This window comes from Chiloscyllium plagiosum, chromosome 18, assembly GCF_004010195.1.
Source record: "Chiloscyllium plagiosum isolate BGI_BamShark_2017 chromosome 18, ASM401019v2, whole genome shotgun sequence".
NCBI lineage: Eukaryota > Metazoa > Chordata > Chondrichthyes > Orectolobiformes > Hemiscylliidae > Chiloscyllium > Chiloscyllium plagiosum.
The window spans coordinates 60237496-60257487 of NC_057727.1; the positions used below are offsets into that span (position 1 = coordinate 60237496).

At 45.5% G+C, this 19992-nt stretch overlaps 1 protein-coding gene across 3 annotated transcripts in view; it reads left to right on the forward strand.

Moving 5' to 3' along the window:
* The first annotated feature begins 9 nt into the window (after positions 1-9).
* Positions 10-19992, forward strand: part of LOC122559118 (transmembrane and coiled-coil domains protein 1-like) — a 56192-nt gene continuing 36209 nt past the window's right edge. For 2 of the 3 annotated variants that reach the window (XM_043708435.1, XM_043708437.1), the window contains exons 1-2: positions 10-504; positions 2546-3292. In XM_043708435.1, the coding sequence (XP_043564370.1) occupies positions 2720-3292 (573 nt within the window). In that variant the 5' untranslated portion in view covers positions 10-504; positions 2546-2719. Of the gene's footprint in view, positions 505-1980; positions 3293-19992 lie in introns of those variants that run through there. The other variant, XM_043708436.1, reaches the window with a different exon arrangement.

Sequence of the window (19992 nt, forward strand, 5' to 3'; positions counted from 1 at the left end):
ATGGTGATCCCTGATTGGTGACCTCTGACCTCCCCGTGACCCCTGATTGGTGACCTCTGACCTCCCCTTGACCAATGATCCCTGACTTTTTCCTTGACATTGACTGATGGCTTCTCATCCCCCTTACCCAGTGACCAATGGCAGCACCTTGATTGGCAACTCTGATCTTCCAGTGACTGATGACAGTGACTCCTCACAAACATGGCCATGGATCTCCTCCCCTAGTCCTTATCCAGTTATCTTGACATCTTTACTGCTAATGTCCACCCTAACTTATCTAGTGACCTTTGACCCCTCCCTCATGAGCACTCCCTGACCAAATCACTTGACCCCCCACCCCACCCTTGACCAGTCAACACTAGCCTTTGACTTCTCAAACCTAATGTAGTGACTCTGTGAGTGTCAGGCAAGTCTGAGTTTGGGTTTCATCTTATGCTTCCACTGGCCTTGTCAATGTTACTCAGATGCGACACCTTCAGCTGCTGTCAGTCTGCCATGGCCACAGTAAGAACTCGTATTGTATCAGGACTCTGCTTAATAACAACATGCATCTATCCAGCAGCAGAGTGTTCCTGAATGCATCAGATTTGTGGTGATCACATCAGCCTGGATGCTGGAAAAGGTGGTTGAAAAGGCAGATTAGGGGACCAGGTTGCTAAAGGCTCTATTCCCAGTGTGAAGTAGTGCTAGAGGAACCACTGTAGGCTGAGCTTGTGGGCTGGATAACCTCAGGTGGAAGTTGATGGTGTTGCTATTGAACTGGTTCTGGAAATCAGAACTCTATTTGGGCATATGTGAGAATAAAAAGACCAGAACGTTTTTTAAAAGTTGAGAAAAGTTAATATTCAAAGGAACTTACAAGGAATGCAGCATTCATATTCAGCTATTTCAAGCAATGAGGAAGGTAAATGGTATGTTGGACCTTCTTGCATGGAGATTGAAATAAAGAAGTCTCAGTTTGTTTTACAGAGTTTTTATGTGACCACATCTGGAATAGTGTGCGCAGTCTTGCTTTCATCCACCCCTCAAATTGAGTTAATATTCTGTGGAGTTTAGAAGAAGGGAAGGTGGGAAGAGGTTTGACAGGGTAGACGATGAGAAGTTGTTTCCCCTGGCAGCAATGACGGTATGCAATCTCAGGACATGGGACTGATCATTTAGGGTTGGGATGAAGAGAAATTATTCTTTCAAAAGGCTCTGAACCTTTGGAATTGTGTGCCCCAGCAAAGGGTTGTGGAATCTCTATTGTTTGAGGCTGAGGTAGACAGTGTCCCAAGGAATCATATATCTCATGATATGGGGATTGGACAGGAAAATGAGGTTGAAGCCCTCGCTTAGCTATGATGGTACTGAATGATGGAACAGACTTGAGGGGCTGAATGGTCTGCTCCTATTTCTTGGATACCCACTGAGTTGTGAGGTGAGCAAGTGAGATCAGGTTGAGGTGTGACATTTGTTGAAGGAGTGTTGGTCTTGCTAGTGCTCCAGCTGAGGAACCCTCTGGCTTACCATTGTGGGTAGTTGGGGGAATCAAGGACAGTGACCACTGCATGCTTGTGCCACACCGAACAGGATAATTTACTCCATAACTCAGAAGCAGCATGTAGTGATCGTCTTGTTCCCACCACTGTCTCTGCAATACATCACCCTGCTATTGCACAGCACAAAACATTCTCTGCCCATGGAGTTCCTGGTTACATTGTAGTTTAACTGGATGGGAGCTATTCTTACCTAAAATTCTGGGTGACTGTACTGATGACCTTTGCTGTTGTGTGAAGTGTGCTGCAGAAGTTGTTGCTGCTTTTCCCGGCTCTAGTTCTGTTCGTTTCAGACCCGCAGTTCTTTGTTCTATTTTAGTGTTAATGCAACTTGCTCTTAGAAATGCAGCTGACTTTGAGACTTGTTTACTCACTTGTAGACATGAATTAGAATGGCTGCGAGATTTATTATGCATACGTGACTGCTAGTTTCATTGCTGCTGTTGCCACTGCTCTAACTGTTTTTAGTCATTGCTTCAGATCTAAGTTTGGATGCTCAGTGGCAAGGTAAAAGATTTCTGATCTTTCAGCATTGGCTTCATCTCTTTGATCTGTCAATGCCTGAGTCTCGTTTCACTTTGAGTGCAGATCACCATAATCTGAGCACAAACGCTTTCCGTATATTTGCCACAAGGTAAATCGATAAATATGTTCTCCCCATGAGATTTAAAGATCCCGTTTGTCTTCCTACTGATCACCTGCAAGCAAACCATGCTGAAAAAGCAGAATGTGTAAATGTTGGGCAAAGCCCAGATGATAAATATCGTAATAAACATCCAGCATGATCTGAGAAGGATTCTGGAAGGTCAATCCGATGAATAAATGAGATCTTAGGTAAAAGGCTGCAGCTACAAGGATTGTCAAGCTGCAGGAGTACTTATCACAGTACTGTACTTTGAACGACAGCAGTGCACAGAGATCAGAAATGTTGAACCTCGCACCAGTTTATAATTTTATGAAATATGCATGACATGTAATGTTTGCATCTTTTTTTCCTTTTCTGTCAGACGAGCATGGTGTGACACGGGCAGGTGTATGCATGCTGAAACCTAAACCTGACTGCACAGATATGTAGAAGCTAGATCACCAAGAGACCACTTATTTGCAGAGGCCTGGGCCATATATCTGTCAGTAAATACATATCACTTAAAAAAAAGAATTAGAGATCAAACCAGAGCTTCATGGAGCAAACTAACAATGAGCCTTCACTTAATGATCTAGACGACGGTACCAGGCCCACCGAGACTGAGTGCAAGAAGCCCAGTGATTCCGAGCATTCCTTGTCTAAGATAACGCAGAATGCTTTGGAGAATTTTGGCTCCCTGAGCCAGGGATTAAAGCAGCTCTTTCACCCCCAGCGGCGCCGATCTTCTGTCTCCCCCCAAGATGGCCTCCATGCTCAGGCTGACCAGGAGTCCCCAAGTCCAGAGACTTCCAGCCCAGCCACGGAGCTGGGCTTGTCTACCGTGTCCCACCACCCCGCCAGCCAGGCTACCACGCTCAACAGGGTCCTGCAGCAGATCCGGGTGACGCCCATGATGAAACGGGGTTCGAGCCTGCACAGCCGAAGAAGCAAGTTGGATCCTCTCCGAGGCAGCCCGCAAATATCCCGCAAGTCGGCCTCGGAAGGTATGAGCTACCTCCTGTTGCACTCCAGTAGACCCCGATCTGCTTCGACCACCGATGCACCAACATCCTCGTTGTTTGCGGAGCCATTGGCCTTCAGTCCTCATGCGGGAAATGAGCTGGATCGGGTAATTGCTTTCTCTTTATCATGGTGCAAGTCCCTGTGCTGTTGGGAGACTCTGAGCAGTTGCTGAGTGTTAAAGCCCTTTGTAAAGCAAGCATCGTAAATTTGCTGCACTTTGAGGAGCTGAGGTGTTTGTGTTGATGGGTTTGTAACAGATCACCCAATCTCTGCACCAACAGTAGCACTGCTCCTTTGACAAATGCCTTTGTGTTCATATCAGAAGGTGCTGTTCATGAATAGTGATGTGGTCACTGTGTTCCTCAGGGCTGTTAGGAATCAGTGTTTGCTAATTACATTGAGATCCTAATTTAGAGGGCTTACTGAACCTGCTGAAGGAGCTGAAAGAGCCAGAGTGTCTGTTAATCAATGCTTGGTGAGATATAATGCGGAAATGCAATGACCAGGAAATATTTTGAAATTGGCTCTGTTATTGTTGGAGATTGTGACACATATTGTGTTTGATATTGCAAAGAGACTGATAGGACAGAGTCAACATGAACTCTGTTTCCTGTGGCTGAGGGGCTGGAGTAGGTATAGCCCCTATATCTACAAAATCAAACGAGAAGTTATGATTCCATTGAAATCATTCTTTAAAAATATGGATTTTCTTCAGCTGGCGGTTTGCTTTATCTGGGTGCTACATCATATTGCAGTCACGTAGGAGTCAAAGTAGGCCATTTGGCCCGTCGTGTTTGTTCTACCATTCAGTGCGATCAATGCTGATCTGATAATCCTCAACTCCACTTCCCCATTTCAACCCCAAAGTCACGATTACCTCACTGAATAAAAATCTGTCTGCCTTTAATGACCCAGCCTCGACAGCTCGCTGCGATAAAGATTCACTACCCTCCTGAGAGGAAAAAAATCCATTCTCATTTCTGTCCAAAATTTGCAACTCCTTATTCTGAGATTACGCCCCCAGATCCAAGACTTTACAAGCGGTAAGCTGCTTCTCCACATCTACCCCGTCAAGCCCCTCAAAAGTCTTGTATGTTTCAATAAGGTCTCCTCTCATTCTTCTCCAATAAGTACAGGCACAAACTACTCAACCTCTCCTCATAAGGAAATCCCTCCATACCCAGGATAATAACAGGGAACTTTCTCTGGACTGACTCCAGTGCCAGTTTATCTTTCCTCAGATAAGGGGACCAAAGCTCTCAGAATTCCAGCTATGCTCTGACGAATGCCTTGTAGAGTTTTAGCAAAACTTCCTTTTTTTTCTCCATTTGAAATAAAGGCCAGGAATACAGTTGTCCTGCCTATTATCCATAAACCTGGATACTATTTTTTTATGATTCATGAATGAGGACCTCCCCTTGGCCGTCCTCCCGCCAACCCACCCAAATCTCTCTGTGCTGCAACTTTCTGCTGTCTTTCTCCATTTAAATAATATCCAGCTCTTCTATTTTTCCTGCCAAGTGCAATCACATCATCTTTTCCATAATGTATTTCCATCCGCCAGGTTTTTCCCCCCTCACTGTTATATATCCTTCTGTAGACTCTTTATGTCGTCCACATTGCGTGTCTTCCCACCTACTACAAACTTGTCATTTGAGGCGTTAATGTATTTTGTGAATATATGTCACCCAGCACTGGCACCGCCACTTGTTACAGGTTGACATCCTCTCTCTCTCTCTCTGTATTCTATTGATGAGTCAAACCTCCATCCATGCTAATACATTGGCCCCCAATACCATCGGCAGTTATCTAATTAAGTAGTCTGGTGTGGTACTTTATTGAATGCTTTTGGGAATTCATAAACATTATAGGTTCCCCTTTATCTATCCTGCTTGTTACTTCCTTTGAAGAACTGAGATAAATTTGTCAAGCATGATTTCCTCTTCATGAGGCCCTGCTGACTCTGCTTGACCATATTATATATTTCTGAATGCACTGCTATGACATCATTATAATGACAGATGTAACGCTAACTTGTTACAGCTACTCTGTTTTTCGTCTCTGTCTCTTTTGAATTAGGGTGTTGGCAGTTGTCCAGCCCTCTGGGACTTTTCTAAGAGCTAAAGGGTTCCTGGAAGAGTCTAACCAGTGCATTCATTACCTCTGCAACCACTTCCTTTTATTCTTGACAATGCATTCATCAGGTCCTAGGGACTTATCGGTCTTTAGCCCCATTTGTTTTCCAGGTACTTTTCCTCTAATGATAGTTGTTGCGTTTATTCCCCACCCTCATTATCTTAGTATTGTAGAAATGCTGTTAATGTCGTCTACCTGGGATTTTAGCAAACCCTCCTTCAAGTGGTACATATTTGTGTGTGAATGTGCATTTCAGAAAGCTCTACAGTAAACGAGGGTGGTCAAAAGATAGTTGAATGCATGACTGAGAGCTCTTGGCACATTCCCCACTGACAGCTTGTCTCTGACTGCTTCGTGGGAGCTGTCATTGGTTAAGAAAGGCCAGCCTCTCATGGGAACATAGAAAATAGGAGCAGGAACAGGCCACTCAGCCCATCAAAATCATTCCACCATTCAATACAAAAGTGGCTGATCCTCTTAGTCAACAGAGCACTCTTCTGAAACATTTAACTTATAGAAATCGTTCCTGAATATACTCAGTGACTTCCACAGCCTTCTATGTAGAGAATTCAATAGGTTTACCTGCCCGAGTGAAGAAATTTCTCCTCATCTCAGTCTGAAATGCCCTACCACATTACTTGAAATGATGACCCCTTGTTCTGAACTCCTCCCTCGCCAGTGTGGGGGAAATATCCACCGAGCACCCAGTCTGACCTACTGTGTCGGAATTTAATATGTTTCAGAGCACTTCCTGAGTGTTCTGGCCATGAATAATGCATAATCCTATTGTGTGAGCCTGGGATCTGTCTTTGAGGAGAAAGTGAGGGCTGCAGATGCTGGAGATCAGAGCTGAAAATGTGTTGCTGGAAAAGCGCAGCTGGTCAGGCAGCATCCAAGCCCTTCCTGAAGAAGGGCTTATGTCCGAAACGTTGATTCTCCTGTTCCTTGGATGCTGCCTGACCTGCTGCGCTTTTCCAGCAACACATTTTCAGCTGGGATCTGTCTTTGTCCAATTTCCAACATTGCAGTGTCCTGCTCCCTTGATGTGGCAATCTATAAAACACCAAAGAATTTTTCCAGTTGTCCAGGTTTATTCTGCCTTTTAGGCAGATACATCTTTCCTGTATTCTGGCTTTTTTCCACTCCTGTAGGACCAATTTTTTTTTGTCAGTTTGGCTTCAATGGTGTGAAAGATTCTAGCAATAATTACTCAGGATTGAATGATTAACCACAGGAAAAATGTGGGTTGATTAAGAAGTATCAGTATGGTTCTGAGGGAAAATCAAGTTGAACTGGTTTGCTGGATTTGTTTTTGAAAAGGTAACTGAGAATGGTGAGGGTGATGCTGTTGATGTCATATTCATGGACTTCCAGAAGATGTACGATGCAGTGTGGCTGCAAAATTGACTGAATACTAGGAAAGAGTGGCAGTCAATGGGTATTTTTCAGACTGAAGGAAGATTTGTATTGGAATTCCCCAGGGGTTGGTATTGGGCCTTCTGGTTTTTCATATAAAGATCTATATCTTACTTTGTAGGGGGAAATTTCAGAGTAGATTAAATTTAGATTTAGATTTATTGTTATATATTTAAAAAATACAGTGTAAAGTGCATTTTGATATGTTATAGTAAAGTGTCGACATGTTGTGGCACCATCTTGAAACATTAAAAATAATGTAAAATTTTGCTGCGATAGAGTTGATCTTTCTCTCTTGTTCCTCCACTGCTGCTCCTCCAGTCACTGCTTGACATTGACTTGGGGTCTCCAAAGTAGTGCTTTGTAACAGGCTCTGGGGTCTCACTGAGGCCTTCCCTGCTGCCACGTCCAAGCCGGAGCCATGCATCTGGGATGTACAGGTTCCACACCTCCTGTTTCCCATTCAACACTCTCCCAGGTGCTGCCACCGGACCTCGGGGTCCTCCTTTCACTGACGCTTCTGCTCTTTCAGAGGCCCCGGGCGCCTAGCCGTAGAGTCTCGGCTCAGCCTGTGAATCCGGGCCTCGGGAGTCAGCTGAGGGCCTGGAGTATGCATATGATACAAAACTTGGGACGGGTTTTAAACAGTGAAGAGGACAGTGGAGAACTTCAAAAGGACATTGACAAGTTGATGGAGTAGCCGAATAATTGGCAGGTGAAGTAATACCTTTTAATATAAACAACATAGACAGGCACTATGAAATAGGGGGTACTAAACTAAAATATATATCATGTATGTAAGCTATTAAAGGTGATGAGACAGGTAATGTGGAAACTTAGAACATAGGAGCAGGAATAGGCCATTCAGCCCTTTGAGCCACCTCTGCTGTTCAATATGATCCTGGCTCATCTTGTATCTCCATGCCATATTCTTCATTCTCTTCTTGTCCCGTGATGCCTTTTTAAAATTTAAACATTTATCTATTTTGATCGTGAAAATATTCAATGACCCAGCCTCCATGTGGGAGCGAATTTCACAGGTTCTGTGTCCTTTTGAGTGAAGAAATATTTCCTGACCTCAGTCCTAACCTGGTCTACCCTGTATCCTGAGGTTGTGTCACCTCCTTCTAGACTCCCCAGCCAAGGGGAGCATTCTCTTTCCGTCGAGTGTGTCCATCCCTGATATAATTTAATATGTTTCAGTCAGATTCCTCTCATTCTTCTAAACTCTACAGAATACAGGCCCAGTCAAATCAACCTCTCCTCATACTATATCTCAGGTATCAGTCTAGTGAATCTCTGGTGTCACCCCTCTATGGCAAGTATATCCTTTCTTAGGTAGGGAGACCAAAACTGCACTAAGTGTGGCATCATCATAACCCTGCAGAGACCTGTTAATAAAGCTTTCAGTATTCTAGGCTCCATTAAAAGTGGCATAGAATACAGGGGCAGGGAGGTTATGCTTATCTTAAAACTGGTGAGGCCTTAGCTGGTGTTTTGCCTACGTTTCTTCAGATTTTAGGAAGGTTGTGAACCCATTGCAGAGTGCAGAACAGGTCGATGAGAATAGTTGTAGGAATGAGACACACAGGTTTAAAATTATTCACAAAAGAAGTAAATGCAGAAATGAAAGAACTTGTTCGTACAGAGTGGTTTAGGTTTGGAATGCCCTGCCAGGAATTATGGTGGAGTATCTAGTCTAACAGCCCCTAAACCCCTTCCTTCCCCGACCATTACAGCCCCCAACAGCACTCCCACCTCGCTCTTCTGGTTGTTGGGCCAGGTCCCAGAGGATGTTCACAACATTTACATCTGTTCCCTTTCCCCATAGCCAAGGCTTTTCATAGTTTGATGATCGGTATTGGTGAGTTTTGGTGTGAATAGACGTGGAGCCAAGGTGGACAAGCTGAACGGAAATCCCAGTTAGCAATGATCTAACACGATAATAGCCAAGGCTCGAGAGGCGAGGTGACCAGATCCCGTTTTGGTGTTCTGTTGAGGCACTGTGAAATTTGCCACAAGTTCCGTGTTTCATGCCTGGTCTTCTACTGTTTTTTTCAGATTTTCAACATCTGCAGTATTTTGATTGCTAACTTATTGCAGAGATCATTGATTAATTTAGAGAGCGAGCGAGAGAGAGAGTGTATTTCATCAAGCTGCTGCTTTATATCGAACTATGTGCCTCCCATACTGCTGATTGCCAGCCCTCAGCGGTTGTCTTTGACTGGCACAGACTTAATGGGCTGAAAGGCCTTTTTGACCTCTCTAACTATGACTGTTGGTGAGGAACCTCTGCTGCGTATTTAAATTCTTTGCGGCACATTGCAACTATCTACTGGTGGGTCTGTTGTTATATGCGGCCTCACTAAGTCAGCCCTCCAGGATTTTGATGTATTATCCCAATCCTGATTAACGACTCATTTGATTTTGTTTAGATCTGAAGAGTTTGACTCCCAGCCCTGTGTGGCTGTGGTCTTTCTTGCTGTTCCGAAATTAGCTGCAATTTTAACCTGTTATACTTTCTCCCCCGTCCTTGTCGTCTGTTGTCCTACAACCTGTTCCAACCAACTCTGGTATAAGCTAAAGCAAACTCTCCTCATTCTCTTGCTAAGGTTTTTCTAAATTTCAGATTTGGTTTCTTTTTCAAAAAAAAAAGGGTTGCTCTGTTTGAGATGCTTGTATTGAAGGGGACACGTTAATCCTGCAAGGCTGCATTCAGTCTGATTAAGACTGTGTTGAAAATCAGCAAGTCAGTACGAGAATGTGCAGCCTGTCTGAAGAAAGATAGACATGCAGTCACGTGTGAACGGGTGGAAGGGTGAGAAAAAGAACAGAGAGGTCTGATAGGGTGAAGAGCAGGGGAGAACAAATAGCAAAAGAGTTTGTAAGATAAGGCCAAAGGAAATGATATTGGGACAGTGAATAAATCACAATTGTGGGTGGAGGAGGTGAGAATGGCAGCATCCTGATTTTTTTTTTAGAATTCATTCCCAGGATGTGGATGTCACTGGCGAGGCAAGCATTTGTTGCCCATCGCCAATGGCCCAGAAGGCGGTTGAGTCAACCATATTGTTATGGGTCGGGAGTCACATGGAGTCATACAGTCAGAGCTGTACAGCATGGAAGCAGACCCTACAGTCTAACTTGTCCGTGCCAACCCAGCTATCCTAAATAAATCTAGTCACATTTGTCACCTTCTGGCCCGTATCTCTCTAAGCTCTTCCTATTCATGTCCCCATCCAGATGCCTTTTAAATCTTGTAATTGTACCAGCCTCCACCACTTCCTCTGGCAGTTAATTCCAGACCACTCACACACCACTTTCTTTGTGAAAATGTTGCCCCTTAGGTCACTTTTAAATCTTGCCTCTCTCACCGTAAACCTATGCCCTGTAGTTTTGAACTCCCCAACCCAGGGAAAAGACCTTGTCTATTCATCCTATCCATGCCCCTTATGATTCTATAAAGTCACCCGTCAGTGTCTCACACTCAAGGGAAAATAGACCCAGTCTATTCGGCCTCTCCCTATAGCTCAAACCCTCCAACCCTGGCATAATCCTTGTAAACCTGATTTGCACCCTTTCAAGTTTCACAACATCCTTCCTTCAGCAGGGAGACCAGAATTGCGCACAATATTCCAGAAGTGGCCGAACCAATGTCATGTACAGCTGTAACATGACCTCCTAACTCATATATCTCAATGTACTGACCAATAAAGGCAAACATACCAAATGCCTCTTCACTATCCTGTCTACCTGGGACTCCACTTTCGAGGAGCTATGAACCGGCACTCAGATCTCTTTGTTCAGCAACACTCCTCAGGCACATAGAATCCCTACAATGTGGAAGCAGCCGTTGGGCCCTTCACACCAACCTTCCGAACAACATCCCTCCGGACATTCCCCCCCCCCCCCCCCCCCCACACCCCCCGCCATCATATCCCTGTAATCCTGCACTCCTCGTGGCTAGTCTACCTAACCTGCTCATCCCTGGACACTATGGGCAATTTACCATGGCCAACCCATCTAACCTGCACAACTTTGGACTGCGGGAGGAAACTGGAGCACCCGGAGGAAACCTAGGCAGACATGGGGAGAATGTGCAAACTCCACACAGACAGTCCCCCGAGACCAGAATCGAACCTGGGTCTGTGGCGCTGCGCGCAGCCTTGCTAACCACTGAGCCACTGTGGTCAGACCAAGTAAGGATGGCAAATTTCCTTTCCTAAAGGACATTACTGAAACAGATAGATTTTTTTCTGACAGTCAGCAACAGTTTTATGGTCATCATTAGACTATTAATCCCAGATTCATATTTTTATTGAACCCGAGTCCCCAAAATATTAGTGGGTCTCTGGATTAATAGCCTAGCAATAATACCTTGAGGCTGTCACATCCTTTAAATAAAGGCTGCCCAAAAGCCAACAGAGAAAGAAAGAAACAATTTTTTTAAAACAAGAAGAAATTGGAGCAGCGGTTAGGACCCTTCCGAATAGCAGGCAGTGTAAGGCATTGTATTCCTGTTGTAAAGTGGCTAGCAACACAAAGATTCAAGGGTTAGATGAGCAAACCAGTTGGGTAAATCAGGCTTACCACAAGTTGTCGCATGACCAGCAGCAAAAACTGTACACGTGAGTGGAAAGGGCAGCGTGACATGAAGCAGATTGTGTGAGTGATTCTAATAGTGAAGCTGAACAGCAGCTGCAAGCTGCAGGCATTGCTATGGAGTGTTTAGTGACCCAGCTGTGGAGATTACTCACTGTCCTATGCCAGGCAGTTGTGTCTGACTGTCCTGCTTGGCATTGTGCATAGATTGTGTGTTACCAAGAGGTGATGCCCTGGGAAGGTCCCCCACAGTTCTTGCTCCCTGCTTTTCTAGGCCAGATGTAGACTCATACCAAGAGAGGAATTCATTTCCGTTTTGCTTCTAGGACTGTCAGAGGGAACAACGTGGCTTGGCTTGACTTCAGCGTTCAAACCTAATCTCAAAGTTCACATGATATCAAACAGCACAAAATGACAATCTAGCACTTTCTCAATGACTGCACTGATTAGATTGCAGTTTTCCAATCTCTCTCGTCTCCACTGAATTGTGTAGATACCAGTTCCAATGGAGGTATGATTTACAGAGGCTATTTGCTGAGCTATCTCACTACGAGTGCTGCCTTTGACTTTGCTCAGCAGCAGCATGGGTACTGACCCTTGCCCCAAGAGAGGAAGTGTACTGTCAATGGACTGGTAATCCAGACTAATGTTTTGGGATATGGCTTCGAATCCAACTATGGGTGACGGGAACGCTTGAATTCAATAAGATAGGGAATAAAGAAAACTAGTCTACCGGTGACCATGTAACTCTTAACTGTCCACTGGACAGTTAGGATGGGTAATAATGCTGGCCTAGCAGAATACACCCACGTCCCAGAAATGCATTAAAAAACCGACAGCATCTGGCCCAACAGGAGATCACTGCAGTGAGTCTTGTGTCAACTTCAGGGCACAAGTTGTGACCTCAGAGACTGAGGTGTCACTGTGTTGTTTTAGATTTTAATGGCCAACTTCTCCTCCCCTCAGCCCTGAGGAAACAGATGTGTGCTGGAGTTCAGCCCTGTCTGCAGTTATTACAGCCCCTTGCTCACTTCTCAGGACTGAACTGAGACCCTCCATTTAATCTGACAAAAACTGGACTCTGCCTCTAGCTGACATCCATCCATAACCAGCATACTCACTGTAAGAGAAGCTGCTGGACCAAGACCCCACCAAAAGCCTCTGGGTGGATGTGTACAATCCAAGGAACAATTTGAACTCGGGCTATGGATCCCGGTCTCCGGGATGACATTTATCTCTCAACTGGCACCAATGAAATGATTATTGCTGTCTGAGACCTTGTGTATAAACTGGGTGTCACGTTTCCCACATTACAAGAGCTCCTCTGTTTCAGGAGTACCTCATTGTGCTTTAAGTTGGAGAGGTACAAAACAAGTGCAGGTTTTGATGATATTTATATGTATCCATTCGGTCTCTCTGCTTCTTCAGTGAGGGGCCATTGAGAGCTGTCAGGTGCATTACTGTTAACCTCCAGATCCTCCTACCAGCCCATGAATACTGAGGATAGTTACTACCAAAATAGCTGAGCTGGGTTACATTGGGCACCCTCCAGGTATCTGTACTGTCGCTGAACTAACAGGAAGTCATCTGTTAACTCCCGCACCTACAATCACCAACGGCAACAGGTTTCATTTACAGGGGAACGTTGATTTGCTGAAGGACACGAGCAGGGGGAATATTTTGTTCAAGTAACCGAATGCTGGATAATCGATACCGGATAACGTAGTTAGCCACGCATCGGGACCTTGCAATCTTGTTCAGATAATCCAAAATTTGGTTAATCAAATGCTGGATAATCGCGGTTCCTCTGTATATACCATCTACAGTTTAGTAAATAGGTCACACAAGTGCCAGGTGGTGACCAGCCCCACAAAGAAAATCTAACCATCTCCTCTTGACGATTGGCAGCATTACCATCATTGATTACCCCAGTATCAACATCCTGGGGCTGTTACCATTGGCCAGAAACTCAACTAGAATCACCAAATAAGTACACTGGTTACAAGAGCAGGTCAGAGGCTAGGAATCCTACAGGGAGTAACTTACCTTCTAACACCCCAAAGCCTGTCCACCATCTACAAGGCACAAGTCAGGTGTCGATGGAATACGCCTGGATGGGTACAGATCCAACAACCAAAGGACGAGCCACACTACCATACATCAAGAACATTTCTGAACTGACAGCCAGACTCTGCGACCACTAGGACTCATAACAGCACACAAACCAATAGCCACTCTCAGACGACAACTCACCAGGACAAAGGACCCGATACCCAGCATGAGCAAAACCAATGTAGTGTACAAAATCCCATGCAAGGACTGCACAAAACACTACATAGGACAAAGAGGAAGACAGCTAACGATCCGCATCCATGAACACCAACTAGCCACGAAACGACATGACCAGCTATCCTTAGTAGCCACACACACAGATGACAAGCAACATGAGTTTGACTCAGTCAACACTACTATAAGAGGACAAGCCAAACAGAAAACAGCCAGGGAATTCCTACAGGCATGGCACTCATCCACTGATTCAATCAACAAGCACATCGACCTAGACCCAATATACCGGCCACTGCTGCAGACAGCTTGAACTGACAACCGGAAGCGGCAGATTCAGACCACTATAAATGCCAGAGAAAAGATCACAGAAGCACTTCACAGGAGGCTCCCAAGCACTGAGGATGTCATCTAGACAGGGGACATAACATCTGCAACACAAATTCCCAACTCGGCGAACAGAACCACAACAATGAGCACCCGAGCTACAAATCTTCTCACAAACTTTAAACACCTCCAACAGCACTCAAGAAGCTTGACACCATCCATGGCAAAGCAGCCCTGCTGCTGAGATGCAAGATTCACTGGTGAACCTATCAGAAGCAGATGTAAGAGAGAAACAGTGTGGAATTGAAGGATCTGATCCTTGCAAGATCTGTTACTTCCGCATATGAGAGCAGTATTCCTTTGGTGATCAGTAAATTTAGTCACATGGGATTTAGAGAGAGCTTGCCATTTGGATACAAAATTGGCTTGACGGTAGTAGACAGAACATGGTGGTGGAAGGTTATTTTTCAACTGGAGGCCTATGACCAGCAGTGTTCTGCAAAGATCAATACTGGGTCTGCTGCTGTTTGACATTTATGTAAGTGATTTGGCTGCAATTTGGGAGGCATGGTTAGTAAGTTTGCAGATGACACCAAAATTGGTGGTACAGTTAACAGTGAAGAAGGTTATCTAAGAGTACATAGGGATTTTGATCAATTGGGCCAATGGGCTGAGGAGTGACAGATGGAGTTTAATTTGGATAAATGCATTTTGGTACAGAATTAATGGTAGTGTCCTGGGTAGTGTTGTTCAACAGAAAGATCGAGGGGTTCAGGTCCATAGTTCTTTGAAATCTGTGTCACACGTCGATGGGTAGTCAAGAAGGTGTTCACAATGCTTGTCTTCATTGCTCAGACCATTGAGTATAGGAGTTGGGACACCATGTTGAGGTTGGACAGGACATTGATGAGGCCACTTTTGGAGAACGGTGTACAGTTCTGGTTGTCCTACTACAGGAAGGATATTATTAAAAGGAGAGGTTGCAGAAAATATTTACAAGGATGTTGCCAAGACTGGAGGGTTTGATTTATAAAGAGAGGCTAGGACATTTTTCACTGGAGTGTAGGAGGTTAAGAGGTGACCTTATAGAGGTTTATAAAGTCATGAGGGGCATCGATAAGGTGAATAGCAAAGATCTTTAGCCTAGGGTAGGGAAGTTCAAAACTAAAAGGCAGAATTTTAAGGTGAGAGGAGAAAGATTTAAAGGGATTGAGAGACAACCTTTTCACAAAGAGCATAGTTAATATGTGGAATGAATACAGATGAAGTGGTAGGTGCAAGGACAATTACTACATTTAAAAGATGTTTGGACAGACACGTGAATAGGAAAGTTTCAGAAGAATATGAGCCAAGCGCAGGCAAAGGTTTTGGAACCTTGGTTGGCGTGGACAGGTTGGACTGAAGGGTCTGTTTCCGTGCTATATGATTCTACCCTCTGTGGTTGAATTTTCTGGAGTGTTTTTAGGTGTGAATTCACTAGCCGCTGCCTGATATAAATTGCACATTGGCCTTTGTGAAGGAGTTGGATGTGTGATTTGAAACCTTTCTGTGGGTCAGATATGGCGCTGAGTTTACAAAGAGCCTCAGATTGGGGTGAGGGAAAAGGATAATCAATGGGCAGCAAAGAGAAGTTTCCAAAGGAATCCAAAACAATTGGCTTCTGAATATTTGGAGGGAATCTTTGCTGATTTAGTACTGGGTGGACAGACAAAGCAATCTCTTAATTTGGCAAATTTGGGGCATGGATAGAGGCGGTAATGACAAAGAGCTGGGTACGATCAGAGTACATGTGAAAACTGGCACTAGCCACAGGGCATGATTGAGCCAGAGGCAGCAGAAACACAGGGATTTATATTAACTAGCCATATTCTGGAGAGGTGTGTGATGGCTGCAATCCATCAGGGTGAGGCTCTGCTTCAGAAAGGTGTTTGACTTCCAACAGGGCTCCCATTTATGAACTATTCCACTCTCTAAGAAGGAGAGGATAAAATCCCCCGAGAGGGGGATTGATTGAAAAGAAACAATGAGAAGGGTTTGGGGGAAGTGGAAGGTAAGGAATTTTGTGAAATATCTCAAAACCAGTTCTAATTTTGCATTCAAGAAAATACTCTGGACAAAATGTAATGGTTAGTAAAACAACTGACTGGACTGGAAAAGGACATAAAAGCAAGAGGAAGAGGTGATGCTTGAAATAGATTTGTCAGAATGCAGTTGGATCCGGTGTGTGCGTACCTCCTTAGTGGGTGACTGGGGGGAGGGGTGGGCTTGTGTTCATGTGTGTGGTCATTTGTCTGTCTGGATGCATAGGATAGTGGTTGCTCAATGGCTGCTCCTCGGATGGTCCAGGTGACATAGTATCCTCTGAAGGGCCTGTTGGAATGCTAGTCAGTGCCTCCTTCAGACCAGTACATCCAACTGCCCCATTTCTGCCCCCCCCCCCTCACCAAACCCCTGTTCACCATGCCATTTCTGCAGCTGCCGTTCAGCTCATTCACATCATCCGCTCTACTGATGCCCCATTTCTCAGTAAAGCCCTGACTCATTACACCAGCCAGCCCCTCTACAATGGATCACAATGTTTACAGCACGCAGAGAGAGGCTGTTCAGCTCCACAATTAGGGTGAGGAGCTCACAGACCTCTTTGTCAGTGAGATTATGATCCTCCACTCAGCTGCGACTATCACTTTCCAAAATCCATTTGTACACCAAGCCAAACTTTCTCCAGGGCTTCTGCCAACCTTGAGTTCATCCTTTGTCTGCTTTCGGATTGTCTCTCATGTTGTCTTATGGTCATCCTGTCGATCAGGACTCTTTCTCGCTCCTTTGTGCTTATTCCCGTTGAATCTGCAGACTATTTCCTATCAGTTGGTGGCTCAGTGGTTAGCACCGCTACCTCTCAGTAGCAGGGACCTGGGTTTGATTCCAGCCTCGGGCGACTGTCTGTGTCGGAGTTTGCACATTCTCCCCGTGTCTGCATGGGTTTCTGCTGAGTGCTGCAGTTTCCTCCCATAGTCCAAAGATGTGCAGTTTAGGTGGATTGGCCATGCTAAATTGCCCCGTTGTGTCGAGGGATGTGCCATAGGATTAGCCATGGTAAAATAAAACCCATGCAAGGTTACAGGTGGGATACTCCTCGGCAGGTCAGTGCAGACTACGTGACCTGAATGGCTTCTGTCTGCACTGCAGGGATTCTCTGATACTGCGTTGACTGATAATGAGTCCCCTCTCCTTTGAATCTGCTATCATTTCCCCTAACAAAAAGTAAATGTTAATCCTTTTAACCGTGCAAATTTCTGCCTCTTTTCCAGTTTCCATTTCCCTTCGCGCCTCTTTCCCAAATTCATGCTGATGTCTCCAGCAGCTCTCTGTTTGATTCCTTCCGAACGAGTTTCCAGACCCCAGCAGGGTACCCAACCTCCCCTTCTTGAGGTCACCAATACCCTCCTGTTGTGGCGGTGATGGAGAAACATGTGCTCTCCCTGTCCAGCCTGCAGCCTTCTGACACATCTGACCTCCCCACCATCCTCCAACATATAAGCAATATGATGTGGGAATGTGGAACCAGGCAGGGAGCAAGTGAGTCAGACAGTACCAGATAAGAGTGAAACAAAACAATGCATGGCTGGAATATGACTCGTGCCTCACTCGTCATCCTGCAATGCCTCTCCTTGGCGCAATGAACTATTCCTTTCTGGGTTGGCTTCCCATCTCAGTTCACTCAGTGTTGGATTTTCCAGTACAGGCTTCTCCTCCCCCTGTTACCTCTGGAATGATTTGTGACCACCTCCTATTTTTCATTGATATCACCTCAAACACAGCATCAAAAATCCTTGCCTTTAATTCAGCTTTACTTGCTGCATTCTCTGTCACCATGTCTTCTCTCCGCTGTCCCCACTCCAGTGGGACTGTGTTCTTTCCAGTCTGGCAGTTAGACACACCCATTGTCCTGCCATTCTTACTGAATTACCAAGTCATTGATATCACCTCAAACACAGCATCAAAAATCCTTGCCTTTAATTTGCCTTACTTTACTTGCTGTCCCCACTCCAGTGGGACTGTGTTCTTTCCAGTCTGGCAGTTAGACACACCCATTGTCCTGCCATTCTTACTGAATTACCAAGAACCTTTCTCCCCCAGCACTCCACCCGAACCCCCTCCCACTATAAATGCTGCCCACTCCACACTTCACATCAGCTCTGATGAAGTCATCTAGAACATAGAACATTACAGCACAGTACAGGCCCTTCGGCCCTCAACGTTGTGATGCCCTGTGAAACCAATCTGAAGCCCATCTAACCTACACTATTCCATTTACATCCATATGCCTATCCAATGACCATTTAAAAGCCCATAAAGTTAGTGAGTCTACTACTGTTGCAGGCAGTGCGTTCCATGCCTGTACTACTCTGAGTAAGGAAACTACCTCTGACAGTTGTCCTAAAGCTCTCTCTCTCTCCATGGATGCTGCCTGACCTGCTGTGATCCCCAGTGTTTTCAGTACAGATACCAGCATCTGTAATTTGCTTCTCTATCAAAATGACCCCCTCACACTGGTGACTGGCAACTCTTCCTCACCGCCATGTGACCTCTGCATTACCTCTAAGTCGTCATGCTGCTGGGTTTCAACTTCCAGTATTGACTCAGTAGACACTTCAGAGCTGAAAATGTGTTGCTGGAAAAGCGCAGCAGGTCAGGCAGCATCCAAGGAGCAAGAGAATCGACGTTTCGAGCATGAGCCCTTCTTCAGATTCCTGAAGAAGGGCTCATGCCCGAAACGTCGATTCTCCTGCTGTTTGGATGCTGCCTGACCTGCTGCGCTTTTCCAGCAACACATTTTCAGCTCTGATCTCCAGCATCTGCAGTCCTCACTTTCTCCTCAGTAGACACTTCAGTTCTGTATTGGAAAGGCTAAAGCCATTTGCCTTCAGTCTTTGTCTGTCTGTCTCTGAACCAAACTCATGCTGTCTGCTGCTGCTCCCTGACCCATCTCCAGCCTCACCTCAGTTCGTCTATTGCTGGAACTTGCACTCTCTCCAGGCAAGACTACTACCCAACTGTCCTGGCCAGCAAGCCACCTTGCAGCCTCTGTGAACCTCAGTCAGTTCCATATTCTACTGCTGATATACATTGGCTTCAATCTGACACTGCTGCGGCAATTAGAACAATTGTTTCCTACTGCGCTAAATCCTCTGTGACCTCTAACCTCCCTGCCTGTGTATCATTTTCCAGCCTTAAAAACCTCCATATATCAGAATCCCCTCAGTTCGAACCTCTTGCACAGTCCCTGTTTTAAGCAGTCTACCACTGGAGATATGCCTTCTCAGTTGTTGAGGCTGGAAACTCTTAAATTCCCACCTCTTTGACTCTCTACCTCTCTCCTGTTCCAACACACTTTGTAGAACCAGCTTTGTAATTCAACATGAATTAATGGATAGCAGTTTTAGCATCTTCCACTGTTGGTCAATATGAATTTGATCTAAAGAGGGTCCTGTGAAATACATTGGGATGATGTACTCTCAGAGGTGCTTGATGTTACAAGTCATTGTTTCATTGTAAACGGCGTGAGTCCTGATCACTCATTGTCTGCAGTGTAAACAGAGTGAGCCTAGGTCACTGTGTGTGTGTGTGTCCAGTGTAAGCGGACTCAGTCTACATCACTCACTGTGTCTGCAGTAAATTAACTGAGTCCAGATCACTGACAGTGTAGACGGAGTGAGGCCGGAGCACCGTCGGCATAGATGGAGTGAGGCTGGAGCACCGTCGGCGTAGATGGAGTGAGCCCGGAGCACTGACAGTGTAGACAGAGTGAGCCCGGAGCACTGACAGTGTAGACGGAGTGAGGCCGGAGCACCGTCGGTGTAAACGGAGTGAGGCCAGAGCACCGTCGGTGTAAACGGAGTGAGGTTGGATCACCGTCGGTGTAAACGGAGTGAGGCCGGAGCGCCGTCGGTGTAAACGGAGTGAGGCCGGAGCGCCGTCGGTGTAAACGGAGTGAGGCCGGAGCACCGTCGGTGTAAACGGAGTGAGGCCAGAGCACAGTCG